Source organism: Peromyscus californicus, unplaced genomic scaffold, assembly GCF_007827085.1.
Source record: "Peromyscus californicus insignis strain IS unplaced genomic scaffold, ASM782708v3 Scaffold_2__1_contigs__length_46816999, whole genome shotgun sequence".
In the NCBI taxonomy this organism is placed as follows: Eukaryota; Metazoa; Chordata; class Mammalia; order Rodentia; family Cricetidae; genus Peromyscus; species Peromyscus californicus.
Genome location: NW_026294540.1, coordinates 20,288,014 through 20,309,484, shown reverse-complemented (window position 1 = coordinate 20,309,484; position 21,471 = coordinate 20,288,014). Strand labels below are relative to the sequence as shown.

Sequence of the window (21,471 nt, the reverse complement as noted above, 5' to 3'; positions counted from 1 at the left end):
CTCTTTTTGCCATGTGGATTCCAGGAATCAGACTCAGGTGTTCAAGCCTAGCAGCAAGTACTTTACCCACTGAGACATCTCAGTTTTATTTTTTATGACAGGCTGGCCTTGAACTTGCTATCTAGCTGAGGATGACCTTGAACTCAGATGCTAGGATTCCAGTATGTGATGATTGATTTGTATTGTCAACTTGACTGGATTTATCATCATCATGGAAGCAAAGCTCTGGACATGCCTATGAGACAGTTTCTAGGCTGTATTAACTGGGGTGGTATGACACCTCCTAACTATGAATGCCACCATCCCACAGCTAGGTCCTGGACTGAATAAAAAGAAAGTGAGCTGAGCACCGCATCCATCTCTGAGTCCAGACGGAGCTGCACTGTGACTGGCTCCGCCCACCCTGCCGCTATGCTTTCTCTATGCTTTCTCCACCGTGGTGGACCACACCCTCCTCCCTCAGATGGCTTTTGTCAGGCGTTTACACAGCAAGGAGAAAGTAACTAACATAACAGTGTTACTCAGATTTGAATTATCTTAGTAAATAAAAAGCCAGGCATGACTGCTGCTCAGGCCTGTTATCTCAGAACTGGGGAGGCTGAGACAGGATATCAAATTTGAGCCAGCCTGGGCTAGTTGTAAATTTCCCTAAGAGATTTAAGTAACAGTTGAAGGCAGTAATTACCATCTGGCCTCAAGCTTGGTAGGAGACCAAGGATGACTTTAATACCTGATCTTCCTGCCTCCACCTCCCATCAGGATTACAGGGCACCATGCCCAGTAGCAATTATCATCTGTCACAAGAGATACTCAGCCCTCTGTTGAAGAGGTTAAAAGGTGACAGGATTTCCAAGATTAATTTTATTTTATGTGTACAAGCATTTGTCTGCAAGTATATTATGTGCACCACATATGGAGACCAGAAGAGGGCATCAGATCCCATGAACTGGAGTTATAGTCATGAGTCTCCATGTGAGTGCTGGGAACCAAGTCCTCTGCAAGGGCAGCAAGTGAAGTTAACCACTGAGCCATCTCTCCTGGTCCAGTGACAGGACGTCAAGGGAAGGGAATGACTCCACCTTCCCCATCCCACACAGGGGATACAGTTCAACATTCTTTCTGGCCTGACCCTGGAGCTCCACACTCATCCTTTAGTTCTGTTCAACACAAATGAATCTAAAGATACTCTGGACAAAGATGAAAGGCCACAGTTGCCTTAGGCAGATGTTTGAGAAGCAGTTTGAGTTATGCACCTCCCCAGACCCCAGGTTCACATCTGTAAAACAAATTAGAGTAGCACTTGGAGCACATGAAGGTTAGGAGAAGTAACCATCTCATATTTGAAGTGGCTGCTACCATCATTTACTGCCTGTTTTCCATTTGGCTTCCAAACAGGAAACACTTTTAACTGAATTTTTTTACACTTAAAACACGATTAGTTGGGTGGCAGTGGCGCATGCCTTTAATCCCAGCACTTGGGAGGCAGAGCCAGGCAGATCTCTGCAGGCCAGTCTGGTCTACAGATTGAGGACAGGCACCAAAACAACACAGAGAAACCCTGTCTTGAAAAAAAACAAAAAAAAAACCACTTTTAATACTGAGATAGGAAGTAACAAGTGGAAGGTTCCCAGCAGTCCAGACAGGGACTCAGCCACCACAGATCATGTTAGCTATATGCTTCTAGGAGAAACATTCAGCATGATGACTGCCCCACAACAGTTTCACCATCAATTCAGGTACTACTACAGCACACATGGTCAAGTTCTACTCCTCAGAATCCCCGAAACCATGTACAAACGAGATTTCACAGCAGTGGATGGAGTGCTGGCCCCACAAGCAGGAGGCCTTGTGTTCGATCCCTGTAGGATGGGGAGGCAGGAGGAGGGGAAAAGATGAAAGGAAACAAAGGGAGGAGAGGTGGGGGAGGAAGGGAGACTCTGCACTGAGCCCTGGGGATTTTCTGGGCAGAGCTGAGGGAGGCAGGCTGGGGATGTGGCTGAGCTGTGGGGTTCCTGGCTAACATATACAGAGCCCTGGGTTCCACTGCCAGCACCGCATAAACCAAGGCATCCTAGCTCTGATGTGCCACTGCCAGCCACTGCTTCCTTCAGACATCTACCCCCATGGACTCCACCATGTCACTCTTGAGTATCCACTTCTTTTCTGACTAGTCCCTCTCCGTGTCTTTCAGGGTTCTCTTCTTTTGCTCAGTCCTAGCATGCCACACTGTCCTTTCTCCCCTCCAAACCTCTTACCGATTTCCTCACACAAAATGCACTATCTCAGTAGCTACTAGAGGTTTTGCTGGAGAAATTCATGCTTCCAAGCCATGTGAGCAGAGCTCCAGACCTCTGTAGCCAAGTGCTTCCCACACATCTCCACGTAGACATACCAGACGCTTTGAAAACAGTGCATCTGATGCATCGTGACTACTCTTTCCAACAAACTAGCTCCTCCCTGCACGTCTCATCTGGAAGAGCCTACGCTGAGAAATCTGGGAGCCACCCCTCACTTCTCACCCACTGCCAACCCTCAGTTCCAGGTACTTCTGCTTACGTTTCTTTGAAGTGTGCTCTCCTCACCATTACTTTACATCCCTCCAACCTCTTGGTTACAGGACAGCAGCTCCACCCTGAGCCCTTCCACTTTTCAATATACTTCCCTCTTGTAAGTGAATGCCTTTTAAAAGACCGAAATCTTGTGACCAGAAAGACAGCCCAGTAGCTAAGAGCTCTTGCAGAGGACCCAAGTTTGGTTCCCAGCACCCACATGAAGGCCAACAACTTTCTATAACTCCTGTTTCAGAGGACCTGACACTTTCTTCTGCCCTCCATGGATGTCAGGCAGTACACATAAATACACACATGCCATTCCCAGGAGGGCCGAAGGTGTTGGGAACTAAACCCCGGTCTTCAGCAAGAACAAGAACTCTTAATCACTGGCCCGTCTTTTCAGCCATGGTCCTCCCAAAGGTTCTGGTATGAATTTCCCTAGTTCCCCCCCAAGAACCCTGAGAACTCTGCTCTTCAGCAGTCTATCCTCATACGGCTGCACTTCCACTAAATGGTCCAACCAGCTTGTAGACACGATACAGAAAAGCCTCAGGCCAATTCCCAGTTCCACACCTTGCCTAGCAAATGGTATTTCCTCACCTGAATCTGGAGTCTTCCTTTATCTTACCATCACCTCTTATAAATGAAAGAGTACCCTAAAACTGACACTTGAGTCCTCTCCACCGTGTCCCCTCCCTCACAGCACTGAGAGACAGGGCTGACACAATACAAATGTATCTGAAGGGGAAGCTAAAGGAAGGGCTAGGGAAGCCTCGACTTCTAGTAGACGCTTGTTCAGTTCTGAGGCCACAAGAAGCAGGAGTTTGTGTTCTGAGAGCAGACCCGGGGAGACCACTAGGGAACCTGAAAATCCATCATCCACACTTGAGGCTTTGCCGGTCTGAGGGCCACGTCCCAAAAATACAGCATCAAAGCCCTGGAGTAACGTGTGCAGAATTACTACAGACCTAACTGAGCTGGCCTGTGAGGGTGTGTCCTTACAAGGGTGATCGCAGGATAGGAGCAGGGATTACTAGTTAGGCACTGAGAAATAAAGAGCTGAGGCCAAATCTAAAATATTAAAGAATCAGTTTGGTGGAGACTGGGGTAACACACTAAATAAAAAATTCCATGACACACAGCGTGACTTGGAGTTGAATTCCAACTGTATTGTTTTGTTGATGAAGTCTACGAGGTCAAACAAAACACAGCTCCTAGCCTACCCTCAAGGACTCCAGTGGCGAAGATATCTAAGCAAAGTAATGAACGGATCCCCTGAACAAAACAGAAGGAAGGTGATTTCAAGATTTAGAGGACACATTAAACCTGGTTTTAAATGTGGTTCCTGTCTTAAATGCACCGGCTAGCAAGGCTGGTCCGCATCTTATTTGGCAAGCAGCCCCTTCACCAGCCAAGAGACGGAAGCCAGCCTTGGTGAAGAAGCTTGCTGGCTCCCTCTACTGGCCACTGTACAGCACTGCCAGGAGCTTCTGCCCAGGCAGTCAGAGAAGCAAGAGGTGACGATTTAAAAGGTTACATGAGACTTGACAGATGATGAGTTTGAAGACAGCAAACTGGAAAAGGGAGCCAGTCAATCCTCTATTGCAGTGTGCTTTAAGTTTATGTAGATTCAACTGGGTCTGATCCTAATACCATCAAACACCAAAAAAACCAACCAACCAGCCAATGATTTACAAAGCAGCTTTTGGAAGTTATCAACACTAGCACTAATCCTAAAGGACATGGACTAGTTTTTTCCTAATATGAACCCTTAACCTGTGTTTTTAGCTTTTGTAAACTGAACTCACATATCAAAGTCCAAAAAAAAGTTTCTGGGAGGCACCTGACATGCAGACAGACTATAATCAAATTGCCTCTACCTCAAGCAAACACAAATGCCAGGTAATTTTGTTGATCAACCTTATAAAAAAGTATTTTCATTTTCTCTCTCTCTCTCTCTCTCTCTCTCTCTCTCTCTTTTTTTTTTTTTTTTTTTTTTTTTGCCTGTCCTCTCTCTCTCTCTCCCTACAACCCCAAACCTCCAATAGTGCTGGGGACGATACCTCCTCATACATGCTCGGTAAACACTAGCACTGAGCTACACTCGAAACCCAATACTGTAATTCTTTTTTTTTAAATTTATTTTAATTTATTTTGCAATACAATTCAGTTCTACATATCAGTCACGGATTCCCTTGTTCTCCCCCCTCCCGTCCCCCTCACCTTCCCCCCAACACTCCCCCCATTCCCATCTCCTCCAGGGCAAAGCCTTCCCCACAGACTGAGGTCAACCTGGTAGACTCAGTCCAGGTAGGTCTAGTCCCCTCCTCCCAGGCCGAGCCAAACAATCCTGCATAGGCCCCAGGTTTCAAACAGCCAACTCATGCAATGAGCACAAGATCTGGTCCCACTGCCTGGATGCCTCCCAAACAGATCAAGCCAATCAACTGTCTCACCCATTCGGAGGGCCTGATCCAGTGGGGACCCCTCAGCCATTGGTTCATAGTTCATGTGTTTCCATTCATTTGGCTATTTGTCCCTGTGCTTTATCCAACCTTGGTCTCAACAATTCTCGCTCATATAAACCCTCCTCATTCTCGCTAATTGGACTCCCAGAGATCCACCCGGGGCCTAGTCATGGATCTCTGCATCCAGATCCCTCAGTAGTTGGATGAGGTTTCTAGCACAACAATTAGGGTGTTTGGCCATCCCATCACCAGAGTAGGTCAGTTCGGGCTGTCTCTCGACCATTGCCAGCAGTCTGTTGTGTGGGTATCTTTGTGGATTTCTGTGGGCCTCTCTAGCACTTTGCTTCTTCCTATTCTCATGTGGTCTTCATTTACCATGGTCTCCTATTCCTTGTTCTCCCTCTCTGTTGTTGATCCAGCTGGGATCTCCCGCTCCCCCAAGCTCTCTTTCCCTCAACCCTCGCCTTTCATTACCCCCACTCATGACCAGGCTGTTCATGTAGATCTCTTCCATTTCTCTGTCATTGGGCAATCCCTGTGTCTTTCTTGGGGTCCTGTTTTCCAGGTAGCCTCCCTGGTGATGTGAGTAGCAGACAAGTCATCCTTGTTTCATGTCTAGTATCCTGCTATGAGTGAGTACATACCATGTTTGTCTTTCTGAGTCTGGGTTACCTCACTCAGGATGATTTTTTTCTAGATCCATCCATTTGTCTGCAAACCTCATGATGCCATTGTTTTTCTCTGCTGAGTAGTATTTCATTGTGTATATGTACCACATTTTGTTTATCCATTCTTCAGTTGAAGGGCATCTGGGTTGTTTCCATGTTCTGGCTATTACAAACAATGCTGATATGAACATAGCTGAACAAGTGCTCTTATGGTGTGGTTGAGCATTTCTTGGGTATATGCCCAAGAGTGGTATAGCTGGATCTTGGGGGAGCCAATACTGTAATTCTGAATCCTACTCCAATCTAATGTGGCTGTACTGACAGGAGGTAAAGAGCTCTAGGAACCGGGACACTAAGAAAAGACTCTGGGATAAGCATGCTGTGGCTCTACAAGGCCATGTGTCTAATTCTCAGTTGTCTTTTCCCACAATACCATGATCCTATCTTAAAAAAGTACTGTGTACACCAGGCGATGGTGGCGCACGCCTTTAATCCCAGCACTTGGGAGGCAGAGGCAGGTGGATGTCTGTGAGTTCCAGGACAGACAGGCTACACAGAGAAACCAAACCAAACAAACAAACAAACGAAAAACAACAGTACTGTGTGCAATTATGAGGCCAAAGTGTGACTGAATGCAGATGCAGCTGCTGCAGACAGCTGTTCTAAGACATTATCCTCACTGAGGTTTGTGTTTCCTGTTACCTACTGAGGTAACTTACTTGGTCAGCTTGTGGCTTTTCATTGCTGTGAGGAATTCTTGAACAATCTCGGGACTCTGGTTCCTGCATGGCGTTTTTGATATGTATTTTAATGTCTAAAAAACAAATTCACAAAAGAAAGGCATAAGATAGAGAAATTTTGAGGGTTTTGATAAAGATTTATTTTTAATTATGTGAGTCTATGTGTGTATGTGCCCTTGAGTACAGATAACTCTGGAGGCAAGAGGCTTCAGAACCTCCTAAAACCAGAGTTCCAAGCAGCTGAGTCACCCCACATGAGTGCTGGGAATCAAACTTGGACCGTCTGCAAGAGCAGAATGTGCTCTTAACCACTGAGCCATTTGGAGCCCCAGGCTATAGAAATTTGAGTAAGGGGCTAGAGAGATGCCTCAGCGGTTAAGAGCACATACTGTTCTTGCAGAGGACCCAGGTTCAATCCTAAGCATCTACACTGTGGCTCACAACTTGCTGTAACTCCAGTTCCAGGGATCTGACACCCTCCTCTAACCTCCACAGGCAAACAGGCATGCACATGGTACACAAACATGCATGCAATCAAAATACTTATATACATAAAACCTTGAGAAAATAAATCTGAATAAGGAAAGCAGTGTTATAACGTAATATTCTACAATTTTCAGACTTTAAGAGTTATTTTTTTATTTTTCAATTATATGTTTAGATGTGTGTGTGCATGTGAGTGTGTATCTAAGAGCGCAGGTGCAGAGGAAAGAGACACTGATCCCGACACTGGACTTGGTTAGAGGTGGTTGTGAGCTGCCCAGCGCAGGTGGAGAAACCAAACTCAGATCCTCTAAGGAGCAATCAGCAAGCACTTTTAACTGCTGAGCCATCACTTCAGCCCCAAGAGAGCCAAGTGTTCTAGCATGGAGTCACATCTCTAGCCCAACACTTACGGAGTTTTGATTTTGTTTTTGCTGACTTGTCTTTAAGTTCTAATGTCAAGTTTCAGTTTATACATCATTTTAATGTAATGCTTTCTTGCTATTTCCTTTCAATTCTCAAAATAGGTTAGGTGAGAACAACCTTATGAATTAGTTTTGCTTTCTTCCTTTTACATGCCTTTAAACCCAGCACTAAAGAGGCAGAGGCAGAGGCAGACAGATCTCTATGAGTTCCAAACCAGGCTGGTGTGTGAGTTCTAGGCCAGCCAAAGTTACACAGTGAGGCCCTATCTCAAAAAAACTGAAGAAAAGAGGGGCAGGGGAAGAATTTAGCCTTGCACAAAGAGCAGTTCTGGCCTTTGTCCTAGACTTGTAGGTGGTGATCTCCAGGTCCTTGGAACGTTATGCCTGGGTGCCTGGGTCCCTGGGTCCTACTGCGTATGCTTATCGACCTAACTTAGCAGCTGGCCCCACCTGTGCAGTTTTCCAGCATGGGTTAGCTAGCCGCAAGACCATTGAACATCACAACCCAGCAGGGCTTCCCTGATGGCAGCGTTCCATGCTATGGCCACACACCAACTTTAGGAAAGTAAAATGACCCAAGTCCATGTGTGAGGACAGGGGAAATTATGACTTGGGTATTCCCCTCTTTTTTATTCTCTTGGCTAATTTTAATCTGAATCCTTTCCTTGTAGCAAACTGTCACTGTGAATTTAACAGCGTCAGACCTGAGACAGATGAGGGGACCCCATCTCTCCTTGCACTGGACAGATGTCAAGCACTGCTCCAACACTACTGAAAACTATTGTCAGTCAGTGTTGTGTCTGCTCTCATTATAAGCACTGCTCTGATGTCTGTTTTCCTATACATAAGCAAAGACCCTGTAGAACAAGGCAGTCTCACCCCTCATTGGTAGCTGTCAAGCTCTCCCTTATGGCTGGGGCCTCCCTGAGTTAGAGGACCATCAGTTAGTGGGCACCATGTCAGCACAGCCATTCTGATGCCTCCCTAGATGCCTTGGGGAAAAGATATAACCATCTCTGCTGCCTGTTGTGGCTCCTGAACACACAGGACTATGTTCAACAGTCTATACTGGCTTTTTGTTTTTGTTTTTTTGTTGTTATCACAAGCCACAATGAACTCTAGATGATCCCACAAACATATCCATGTAAGCCAAAGGGAGAGCATTTCCCTTGATGGCTTTTCAGAGGGTCTGCCATGACTTGTGTGAAAGAGACAAGGCTATGTTCGGAGCAAACATCAACTTCCATCTGCATGTGAGGTCTGCTGTGGTCACTACCAACACCCCTTATTATGGTTGGTCTTAATGTCAACCTGCTACAGATTCGAACCACCTGAGCAGGAAGCCTCGCCTAGAGAAGTCCTGACTGACCTGACTGGTGTGGGGAGTCCCACCCGTTTATGGGTGGCACCTTCTGCTGGTAGTCCAGACACTAAAGGGCATGGAGAAGAAGGGTCACCTCGCCTCTGCTCACGTAGCCTCCCTCTACTGCTGAGTTAACCTGCCCTGCTGCTGCTGCCGATTCCTACGCTGTATCAGAACCAGTGCGTCCAAGCTTTCATCATGGACTAGGGGCCAGCAGCTCTCCAGGAAACCTCTGGGCTGCCAGGGCCAAATAGAGACTGCTTAGGCACCCAGCCTAGTGGACCGAGCAACTGCCAGTTGCTCCCACCCCAGGTGAAAGACGGCAATTGTGGAACTATTCTGTTGCTGAGGCACAGAGTCTCAAGGACCAAGGGATTATCGGGTTCTCAGCTCTCGGTGTGAGTCTACTGTTGATACTATGTTAAAGCTGACTGTGTGTGTGTGTGTGTGTGTGTGTGTGTGTGTGTGTGTGTGTGTGTGTGAGATGTTTTTCATCCCATTACTTCCATTCCTCTAAGGGAACCCTAACTAATCCACACTTTTCAGACTAAGTAAGCTGCTCCAAGCCCGGTGAGATGACTCCAGCATATACCTTCCCCTGTGCCGCCCGCCTGCCTGCCCTGATGTTGCACCACGTCTAACCAAACGCTTCTCTCAGCCAGTCTCTTTGTTTACTGGTCACTGTTTTTTGCCTTCCCATGTCTAGCACAGCAAGTTGCACCAGCAACATGAAGAAGCCAGAGCAGACAGAGGCAGTGGCACAGCAGAGGGGCTAACCACAGAGCCCCTGGCACCCCAAGCCGTGGAAGTGGTGGGGCAGCTGGCTGCTTGGTAGCTGGAGAGGTGAAGCTGAGCTGCTGGCCAGCCAGCTGCAAAGGTGGCATGGACCAGCTGCTCTGGCGACTGAAGACGACCCAGAGCTTCAAGGCCGGCAGCCATGGCAACAAAAGAGCAATGGCAGCCGCCTCCCAAAGAAGCCAGAGCAGCAAGAGAGCAGCAGGGAAGGGACAGGAGGGATGATGAGAGTGGAGAGTGGGTGGAGACCCGAGGCTGAAGACATGGGGCTGTGAAGAGCCACAGAATAGCCAGGGGTGTGGTGGCACATGCCTGTAATCCCTGCACCTGGGAAGTAGAAGCAGGAGTTCAAAATCATCCTGGGCTACATAAGAAGCCTGAGATCCTATCTCAAAACAAACAGATGGGGAGAAGAGTTCCAGAGAGCCATCAAGTGCTTAGGACCAAAGCTGTCAGGCACCCCAGGCCTGCAAAGTGTGATACTGATACTATTAAGGGCTGAAGAGTCCAAACACCTAGTCCTGCTGGGAAGCTACAACGTCAACTGCTACCAAGGAATCCCGACTTTCTAGGCCTACCAAAGAACTGGAACAGAAAGTTATACTATCAAAAGCCTGCATGAGGTTACAACACTAGAGGGCGCCATCCTCTGAGGCTCCCACGGGCCAGCTGCTATTACCTCCAAGGAAACAAAAGCCCCAGGGACCAGCACTAGCACTGTGAGAGCTTCCCCCACCTACGCAGGACTCTCATCCAGGGAGAACAAAAGGACCCCAGTCAGCTGACTGGGAGCATCTGAGGGTGGTTCAGGTGGAGACCCCAAATGTGCACTTAATGTCTACAAGTGAGGACAATTTTATCCGGTCTCACTATCTGGCAGGTGGCCAGATTCCTCCCATTTCCCGAAGCAGCAGCCACCCTCCCGACTGGTGAGGCCCTGAGCCCGGGCTCACCTCGTAGGTGATGGCGTTCAAGTTCTGCTGCCCAGCGCTATGCTTGTTCTTCCCACTCTCCTTCCGCTGCTCTTTGAGGTCTGTTAGTAACTGGTACACCTAGGAAGGACACAAAAGGCATGTCAGTGAAGTGGAGAGATGTTAGCTCTCCCGAGGTTTTAAAAGACAGCCCGGTAGAGACGCTTTCTTTCTTTCCGCAAACCTGCACCCCAACAGTTGGTCTAGAGCAAGCACTTCAGCCTAGAACCGTACAACATCTTTCAGATGCTCTCTTAGCCAAGTCAATTCAAAGCACTCATTTATTAAAATCCTGCGGAGATGGCCCGGTGGCTAGAGCACTTGCTACTCTTGCAGAGGACCCTCACATTGGCAAGTTCACAACCAGCTGTAACTCCAGCTCCAAGGGGTCCAGTGACCTGTTAGGCCCCTACGGGCACTATATTTACATGTACATACCCACACACAAACACACACTTAAAAATTAAAAATAAAACCCTTAAAATTTTAGAAAGCAATATGGCACACTGAGTTAATTCTACACACACACACAGCACAGAATGGAGAGCCAGACCTCCTCTAAGACTCTGGGTTTTCACCAGGACATGGAAACTGCCAGTGACTTTATAAGCAGGCTCTTCTACACCTGGAGCTGTCCTATCAGACTGCTTTGCTAGTACTAAACTAGACCCAGCAAAACAGAAGGCAGTAAAAATACTACTACCTCCCCTCTCAACAACCTCTTTCCTCTCTTTCTCCATCAGCCCCCAAATTATAAAGCTGTTCATTCTTAGATTATTCTTAAATTATTCAAAATGGCGAGTCAAGTCAGCTCTTAGTCTCAAAATGAGGATATCAACATCTTTGAGGCCCTTTGAAGATCGGAATGAAATAAAGGATGGTAATCAGGAAAAGGCTAAGATTTTAACAGAAAGAAGAGGCTCTAGAGCAGCTCTTCTTCCAGGACATCTGTCTCTGAGATTTACGGAAGGGTACTTATGAACCAGAGCCTCCCACTTCTCTGAAGAACCATGTGTAATTCACCAAACTGAGACCATTCCAAGATCTACCAGGGGCCACGTGCCCTGTGTTAAAGTGGAATCCAGTATCTACACAAGCGAAGACTAAACCCCAAGGGGAAATCGCAACGGCCCTACGGAGGCCCTTACCTCATAGTTACTGAGCAGGGCTGCGTTCGCATCCTTCCTGCAAAAGAACAGTGAGCCGTCATCAGTTCACAGCCATCCCAAGGTTTCAAGGGTCTGTCTACAAAATAATCCCTTTAGTTGAGATTCAGCTGTCTAGTTTGGGAATTTGGAACAACCTAACACTAAAATGCCGTAAGTCCTGCCTGGGTTAGCTGGCCCTGCATCAGCAAGTTCAGATAGAGACAACTTTCCTTTTCTTTTCTTTTAGTATTTATTTTATATACGTGTGTGCATGTACCTATGAGAGCTATGTATATACTACATGAGTGTGTAGATGTGCATGTCTGTGTATACAGAAAGAACCGAGTCCCTCAAAGCTGGAGTTACAGGTGTTTGCAGGATGCCTAGACTTGTCACATGGGTGCTGAGATCTAAACTCGGATTCTCATTATGTATATTAACCACTGAGCTATCTCTCCAGGCCCCGGACTTTCCCTGTTTATAGACATAGCATATCACATGCCCATTTCCCCATAGATGACTAAGACACCATATTATCCCAAACCTATGTCCCAAGGTAGTTACAAGAACATGGAAGCAAACCCTCAAAGGAACCCCACTATAGAAGGGTCCCTAAGCAGCAAGAGCATTAGAAATAACTGGAGAAACAAGGTGAGGATCCGTCCTTAGCCAACATCCTTCTCCCATTACGACCATCAGTTACTGTCACCTTGGACAACCTGAATCCTGCTGTGTTGACAGAAATGGCCTATGCACTTTAACACGAACATTGTCACTAGAAACTCCAGCAAGGGTCAAGGATCCCGTTAAAGAGACATCATATATTTAGTTGCTAAAAGCCTTCCCTGGGTAACAGTTGATTAAGCAAACTGTTACCATTCCTGTGAGAGCACAGCCATGGCACAAATGACAACTGATCCACTCCACACTATCACATCAGAGATACATATCAGTAACAACACAGATCACAATTGGTCCATTCCACACCATCACAGCAGAGGACGGATTGCTCTAAGCAGCCTAGAGCCAGTATACTATGACAATTAAAGACATAGTTTTAAGACCAGACATATTTGGGTTCTCATTTCCTATCTGTCAGGTTAAGATGTAGATTTTATTAGGCCAATTTCTCCCCAAGCTTACCCAAGCTAAAACAAAATATGAGAATAATCTAGTATAGCATGGGGACTGGAGAGATAGCTCAGTGGTTAGGAACACTAGCTGCTCTTTCAGAGGACTTGAGTTTGATTCCCAGCATCCCCATGGTGGCTCACAACCATTTGTAATTCCAATCCTCAGGGAATCCTATGCCCTCTTCTGACCCCCAAGGGCATGCTCATGGATTACAGACATACATGTAGACAAAACACCTATGTATATGAAATAAATTTTAAGAAAAGGATTATGTCAACTCTCACTCAACTCATTAATGTGCATGAGGGGCTGTATAGGTCCAATGCAGGACCCACTGATGTGACTCCACCTTCACAGATGACAAAGCTGAGGCTCAGAATAAAGTAACTTGCTCACACAGTGAGAAGTCCCAGTGAAATGGAAGGTAATTATGACTATGAAAAATGAGACCAGACTAGGTGAAAGGACACTAGTAACAGCACCCCAAAAACTCAGATAGAGCGGGTAGTCTCGAGCTGACACAATGTACAAGAACCACTGTGTGTTCTTTCCCCAGGAGTGGACCTAGATGGTCAAAGTCACAGTGCAGAATTTCAAAACCATGGGCGTGAGAGATGGCCACTTTCCCCAGTCAACAAGTACAGCGACCGCTCCCACAGCTAACACAGGGGTCAGCAAGTCAACAGCACAGTGATGTCAGCACAGAGATCAAATCAATGAGCAGAGCCCAGTCAAACGCTACTGGTAATTCAGCAAACGGCTACAAGTTCAAAAATCTCCTGCCTCATCCCAAAGACACCGCACCCAAGTCAGAGTATTTAGAAAGAATCTAACACAAGAAAAATAGTGCAGGGCCCAGTTGGCAGAATGCTTGCCTAGCATGCACGAGGGCTTTGGTTCCATATCTAATACCAAATACATCAGGCATGGTGGCCTGTAATCAGACAGAGGCAAAAGCATCAGCAGTTCAATGTCACCCTCAGCTATATGGGGAGTTTGAGGCCAAATTGAGTTAAATGAGAGCTTGTCTTTAAAAAAAAAACTAAACAGATGAATCAAATCATGTTTACGTACTCAGGAAATGAGCCCACAAGGCTTCCTATTTCTGGTTGAAATTGAGTTACATTCCCTATGCTCAGAGGAATACTGCACCAATGGATCCATCCCCAGCATCACTGGTATATGTCATTTCCAAATCCCACACCACTCTGCTGGGGAAAGAGGATCACACTGGCTACATGGGGAGACCCTGTCTCAAACACTCAAACACACACACAAACACTCTCGAGTAAACACAGATGTAAGAATCCAACAAACATCATCTGTCTTTTCTAACAAAAAAGGGGGGAGGGGAGAAAGAGAGAAAATTGGGAATTCTCTTTCACACACAATTTTGAAAAAACTGGAGTGCTAGGGATTAAACTGAGTGTCTAACACATGTTAAGCAGGTACTCTACCACTAACCTATACAGCCCCTCATGCACATTAATGAGTCTGTTTGAGGACCAGGAGAACAATGCAGATATTGCACCTTGCAGACTGTGGCTGGCAGAAACCAATTAATTCACTGATTTCCAACCCTCTTCCCACCATCCTTTCTTTATTTCCCATTTCTTTTTGTTTTTTGGGACGGTATCTCACTATGTAGCCCAGACTGGCCTTTGTACTCATGATTTCCCTGCCTTAGGGTTCTGAGCTCTAGGAATGTAGTTGTGTACCACCATGCCTGGCTGATTTTCTTTTAAGACCCAACTACTTAGCTAAATATTCAGATTAAATGCCCATACATTCTAGGCATAATTTTATTCAATAAAGAGCCAGTGAGACTGGGAGATAGTTCAATGGTAGAGCATGGGCTTAGCATGCAGTCCCCAAAACCAAATCTTTTGCCAATGGGTATATTAACCACTTTTTTCCATGAAGGCCTACATGAGCTCTACATGTTGGAAATTTCTTCTTTTAGGATTTGCTATTTATTTATGTGTAGGTGTGTGTATGCACGTGTGTTCAGGTGCTTCCCAAGGCCAGAAAAGGGCATCAGATTCCCCGAAGCTGAAGTTGTAGGCCATCTGATGCGGGTGCTGGAAGGGCAGCAAATCCTCTGAACTCTGCAGCCATCTCTCCAGCCTGGAACTCCAGGCTGGCCTTGAACTCAGAGATCCACCTGCCTCTGCCTCCCCAGTGCTGGGATTAAAGGTGTGTGCCACCAGTGCCAGCCTTGAAAAATTCTTTTAAAGGCAGTTTTTATCTTATCCTCAGTAAGTTCTTACAGTTACCACTAGGTTGCCGGACAAAGAATAATCTTGGTTTCCCACAAAGGAAAATATAAACAAAGCACAAATCATTCGGGAAGGCGATCAGATCCAAACCAGGCACAGGTGGAGTCTGCAGGCCACCCACGGGTGGGAGCGCAGCTTCATTATCGGACTAAGCAAACAACAACAAAAGTCATCCATCGCAAGGCCAATGTCTCAGAAAAGCGTGGGGAAGGTTCTAGAAGAAAGGAAACTAAAGGAAGAGCACAAGTCAGTGCAGTTCTTCACTGGGCCTGGGAGAAACTCTGGCTAAATGGCATTGCTGAGGATGAAGAGACGGCTCAGTGGTTAACAGCACTTGCTGCTCTTCCAGAGAATCAAGTTTGCTTCCCAGCGCTCTCACTGAGCATCTCACAAATACCTACAACTCCATCTCCATGGGATCCAACGCCCTTTTCTAGTCTCCACAGACACCACACACGTGTGCATACACAGAGACGTGCACATATAAAATTAAAAAAAATTTATTTTAATCTTTAAATGATATTCTTGAGACAACTGGATAAATTTGGACATGTAATGGATTGACATCAGTGTTGAGTTTCCCAGGTATTATAATGGTATTGGGATTACTTAGAACAATGTCACTTTTCGAGAAAGGGTGAAAAAACTGGAGATAGGGGTTAATGGTTACGCTTGTGCTCTTCCAGAGAACCCACGTTAGGTACCCAGCACCATACGGTGTGGCTCCCAACCATCTGTACCTCCAGTTCCAAAGGATCCAATGCCCTCTTCTGACCTTGTGGGCAGCAGGCACAAATGTCGTACATACACATACATGCAGGCAAAACATTCATACACATGAAATAAAGTAAAGAAAAGGGTTTTTATTTTTGGTTTGGTTTTTTGAGACAGGTTTTCTCTGTGTAGACCTAGCTGTCCTAGAACTAGCTCGGTAGACCAGGCTGGCCTCAAATTCAGAGAGATCCACCTGCCTCTGCCTCCTGAATGCTGGGATTAGAAGCATGAGACACCACTGCCCAACTTAAAAAGTACTTTTTTAAAGGGGTAAAATAATGACATGATGTCTGCAACTCTCAAATGGTTCAGTGTAATGTGCATGGAGAGAATGCTTATACAAAGCGATAAGGCAAGTATCCACACCTAAGCTTTAACAAATGGACCAGTGAGACGGCTCAGCAGGTAAAGGCCCTCACCGCCAGACCTGACAACCTGAGTCTGATCCCATATGGGGGAAGGAGAACTACCTCCCACAGACGGTCATTCTGACTTCCACATGTGTGCTGGGGCACAGGTACCCCAATATGCAAGTAAATGTCATTCAATTTTTAAAAAGTTGCTAACAAGTAAGGCCCTAGTGAGATGCCTTAGCAGGTAAAGGGACCTGCCACCAAGGCTGATGACCCGAGTTCAATCCCAGGAACTCAGAGTGGAAGAAAAGAAGTGACTCCCACAGGTTGCCCTGACCCCCACACGTACACCAAGACATACATACACTCACAAATAATTAAAATGTAATAGAAAATTTACGACGCTAACAAATGAGCTAGGTGTGGGAGCACCCAGTATAAACCCGGCACCTGTCAGGTTAAGACATTCAAAGGCAGCCTAGGCTATAGGGCGAGAACCTTGGTTGGTTGGTTGGTTTTTAAAGAAATACATAGCCGGACGGTGGTGGCGCACGCCTTTAATCCCAGCACTCGGGAGGCAGAGCCAGGCGGATCTCTGTGAGACACCTTCACACAGGCATACTTTCAGGCAAAACATGAATGTACATGAAATGTGTGTGTGTGTGTGTGTGTGTGTGTGTGTATTTTTCTTTCTTTATTTTTCGAGACAGGGTTTCTCTGTGTAGTTTTGGTGCCTGTCCTGGATCTCACTCGGTAGACCAGGCTGGCCTTGAACTCACAGAGATCCGCCTGGCTCTGCCTCCCAAGTGCTGGGATTAAAGGCCGCCCGTTCTTTTGTTTTTGAGATGAGACTCTCACTCTGTAACAGAGGCTGACCTGGGACTTGCTACACAGCTGGGGCTGCCCTTAACCTTGTGATCCTCCTACTGCTAATCCTAAATGATAGGATTACAAATCTGGGCCCAAGTGAGTCTGAAAGACTATCGAATCTATGCTACAGGTCGGCACTTACTTAGTGTCCTTAAGTAACTCATTAGTGGGCTGAAGCTGACTTACTATTTAAAATTTAACCTGTAGAGTGTGCTTGATGTGCTGAGTCAATTTAATGGAAGTAAACAACCATTTTGGAAAACAGAGTTCTGAATAAACAGAACAAAATGATCTATTGACAGACTTTCTTTACAAGCACACACTCTGAAAAACTGAACAAACAAAAAAAGTGAGCAGTGTCTATTAATTGCCACACACTTAACTTACGAACAAAATGACGAACAGAGTTGCTAAACTTTTCTATGCTTTAAAACATGCCGTCAATTCATGTTCTGAGGAAAAAAAAAAAACCACTAAACTTTGATACAAGAAAACTGAAAGCTTCCAAAGTCAATGAATACTTTACCCTGCACCTTGCACTTTACAGCAAGCCAACAAGCACACTCTCCCTAAGCCTACTGCTGGGTTGTTATGTATCTTTCAATTCTCTTTCTAAATCTCCATATTGCTAGCTATAAAAGGAAAGCAATCCTGCCAGGTGGTGGTGGCACACAACTTTAATCCCAGCAGTCAAGGAGGCAGAGCCAGATGTATCTCTGTGAGTTTGAGGCCAGCCTGGGCTACAGAGTGAGTTCCAGGAAAGGCACAAAGCTACACAGAGAAACCCTGTCTCAAAAAAACAAAAAACAAAAAACAAAAAAAAAAAAAAAAAAGGAAAGCAATACAATACACACACACACACACACACACACACACACACACACACACACACACTACAGAAAACAATGTCTACTTTTCCAACTCTGACTATATATTACATTGAAGAAGCCACAGGAGGCTGCAGAGATGGCTCAGCAGTTAAGTTTCTACTGCTCTTGCCGAGAACCTAAGTTTGCATCCCAGCACCCACATCAGGTAGCTGACAATCACCAATAACTCTAGCTCTAGAGGATCTGATGCCCTCTTCTGGCCTCCAGGGGCACTGCACTTACATGAACAAACCCACAAAGACATACACACATACATAAAAATTTTTTTTTTTCCAAGACAGGGTTTCTCTGTGTAGTCCTGGATGTCCTGTAACTCACTATGTAGACCAGGGTGTCCTCAAACTCAGAAATCCGCCTGTCTCTGCTTCCTGAATGCTGGGATGAAAAGCATTTGTCACCACTGCCAGGCATAAAAAGTAATTTTTAAAGCCTTAAATAAAGGAAGAAACCACGAGCTGGGAATGTGGCTCAGTTTGTAGAGTGCTCTCCTAATGTGCACAAAGCCCTGAGCCCTACCCCCAGCACTGCATAAACAGGGTGTGGTGTCAGACACCAGCAAGCTCAGCACTGGGAAAGTAGAAGCAGTAGGATCAGAAGCTCAAGGTCATCCTTGAATACGTAGTGAGTTCAAGGCTAAGCCATGGATACATGAGACCCTACCACAGGAGTGAGATTGGAGACCAGAAAACTGCCTAATGACTGGTAGGAAAAGAGTTAGATTTTGGATTAAACAATCTGATAGAAAATGAGAAAAAAAAAAAAAAAGCCAGAAACATTTTGAGGACCCACCATTATAAAAATGAATAAAGTGACAGAGAATGCGTACAGAGAAAGTGTCCCAAGATGAAGCACTAAGATGCTCAACATTAGACACCAGCAAGAGAAGAGAAGGAGTAAGGAAAGACTCCAAGCAGTGGATGAAGAAGAAATCCAGGGGCTTGTCTGAGAGCTGAGAATTTCCAGGGTTTCTGACAATCACTTCTCAGAGATGGAGAAAGCTGAACCAGACAGTCTGAGCTTCACAGTGAGAGATCCCCCATCTCAAATACTGAAGGGCTAATCTGATGTGGTGGCTTGAGAGGTGGAGATAGGATATCAGTACTCCAAGATCATCCTCTGCTACATAGCAAGTTCAAAGACAGTCAGGGCTACTTATGACTGTATCAAAAAAGTCTGACAAACTGTAGTATACATAACAAGTGAACAGAAGGTAAAGAAAAATGAATAATAATAGCACAATTTAGGTAGGTCAACCATGTACATATCAAGTCCACAGGTAGAGGAGATGCAAAAACTTCCATTTGCACATCAAAAAAAAAGTTTTTTGGTTTTTTTTTTTTTTTGGTTTTTCGAGACAGGGTTTCTCTGTGTAGCTTTGCGCCTTTTTCTGGATCTTGTTCTGTAGACCAGGCTGGCCTCGAACTCACAAAGATCCACCTGCCTCTGCCTCCCAAGTGCTGGGATTAAAGGCGTGCGCCACCACCGCCCGGTTAAAAAAAAAAAAAAAAAAAGTTTTTAAAAAAGAGTATGGAGGCCAGGCGGCGGTGGTGGCACACGCCTTAATCCCAGCGCTCGAGAGGCAGAGCCAGGAGGATCTCTGAGGCCGGCCTGGTCTACAGAGCGAGATCTAGGACAGGCACCAAAACTACACAGAGAAACCCTGTCTTGGAAACGCACCCCCCCCCAAAAAAAAAAAAGAATATGGAGAAAAAAAAAAACTGTTAGGGTGACTTCGTTGGTGGTGTAACTGCCTAGAATGTTCAGGACGCTTCCATTCTAAACACAGTATGATGATGATGGGGGTTGGGGTGGCTTAGTGCTAAAGTGCTTGACTAGTATCTCTAGTTTCCATCGCCAGCACCACAAAATAATAACAGTAATAATAATGGTGTGAAGGCTGTCATTCAGTGGTACCTATCTAGCACGTGCAAGATTCTGGATACCATCCCCCAACATCACAAAAGGATGATGACGATGATGGTGGTGGGGATGTAGCTCAGACATTGGCCTAGTTTCCTGGTTGGTCTTAACTGTCAACTTGAAACAGCCTAGAGTCATCTGGAGGAGAAGCCTCAACTGAAGAACTGTCTTTTTATCTGTTGGTCTGTGGGCATGTCCATGAGGGATTGTCTTGATTATTAAGTGATGCAAGAGAGTATAGCCCACTGCAGGTGGCACCACCCCTGGGTAGGTGGCCCTGGGCTGTATAAAATAGTTGGAAAAAGCCAGAGGATAAACCCGATAGCAGAGTTCTTGAATGGTTTCTGCTTCAGGTCCCTGCTTTGAGTTCCTACCCTGACTTCCCTCAATGATGAACTGTGCCCTGAAGTGTAAGATGTAATAAACCCCTTCGACTCCTAAGTTGCTTTTGGTCATGGTGTCTGTCACACAACAGAGAGGAAACTAGTACACCTAGTATGTTCACAGCCCGGGGTAGCATGCCCAGTGTCACAAAAACGACGACGGTGATAACGGCTGGAGATGCGGCTCAGTGGCAAAGCCTTTGCCGAGCTTGTGCAAAGTCCTGGGTCCCATCTCCAACATTACAAAACGATGGTGATGATGATGGCTGGGGGGATATGGATCCGTAGTAGTAGTAGTGTTTCCCTAGCATATGCAAAGCCCGCATCCTACGACAGTGATTACGACTGGGGGCAGACTACTTGCGGAGCACGTGCAAGAAGATCTTGACTTTCACCCCTAAAACCGGGAGGGGGGCGGGGGGGAGCAAAGAAAATACCTCGCTCAATTCCTCCTGCATTCCCCTCCCCAAAAGAATGTGGGAGGGGGGGACCGCTGCCAGGCCAGCCGGATCCCTCCCCTGCCGCCCCATCTCCAGATACTTCCGGCCCGTCCACTCCGCCCACCCGTCCTGCTCGCGGGTCCGGAGGTCCGGCCGCCAGCCGCCTCACGGCTCCCAAATGAGTCGGGTTTCCCTCGGGACGTGCCGCTTACACTTCCATGTCGCCTCAGCGTCGTCGTTAGCAGCCGCTGGAACGGAAACGCCTCCCGTGCTGCCACCGCCGCCCGGCTCTCCGCGGGGGTGTGTGCCGCAAGGCACGCTGGGACGGCCGTGCTGCATGCCGGGAGCGCTGCCGGGAAGGCAGGGCTCCTCCTTGGCTTTAGGCGTCCGCCCGGTTTCTTCTCATTTCAGCCTGTCAAGCGCTTGGAGACAGGTTTTAAACGTTTTCAGGGTCTAGGTGTTGTTAGGGTTTTAATAAGATAAGGTTCCGGCCTTGGAAGCGTTAAAATTCCCAAGCCGGTCATGTTGACTCAGAGAGGTTGAGACAGGGGGATTGCCACGAGTTCCTGACCAGCCTGTACTTCATGGTGAGTTTCGAGCAATCCCGGGCTATTGGAGACCCTGTGTCAAAAAAAAAAAAAAAACAACCAAAAGCCAGGCATGGTGGCACACGTCTCTATTTCCAGCAAAGGGGAAAAGGGGAGGTAGAGGCAGGCACTTCTCTATGAATTAGAGACAACGAGGGCTACACAGAGAAACAGAGAGAGGGATCGAGGGAGGGAGAGAGAGACAGAACTGGACAGATGGCTTAGCAG

The 21,471-nt window shown here is 46.5% G+C and overlaps 1 protein-coding gene across 1 annotated transcript in view; it reads right to left on the bottom strand.

Moving 5' to 3' along the window:
• Nucleotides 1-21,202, bottom strand: part of Crcp (CGRP receptor component) — a 35,253-nt gene extending 14,051 nt beyond the window's left edge. The window contains exons 1-4 of the mRNA XM_052755566.1: nucleotides 20,869-21,202; nucleotides 11,614-11,650; nucleotides 10,448-10,546; nucleotides 6,408-6,502 (exon numbers count right to left, since the gene is read on the bottom strand). Coding sequence (XP_052611526.1) covers nucleotides 6,408-6,502; nucleotides 10,448-10,546; nucleotides 11,614-11,650; nucleotides 20,869-20,876 — 239 coding nt within the window. The 5' untranslated portion in view covers nucleotides 20,877-21,202. The remainder of the gene's footprint in view (nucleotides 1-6,407; nucleotides 6,503-10,447; nucleotides 10,547-11,613; nucleotides 11,651-20,868) is intronic.
• Between the last annotated feature and the right edge of the window lie 269 nt (nucleotides 21,203-21,471).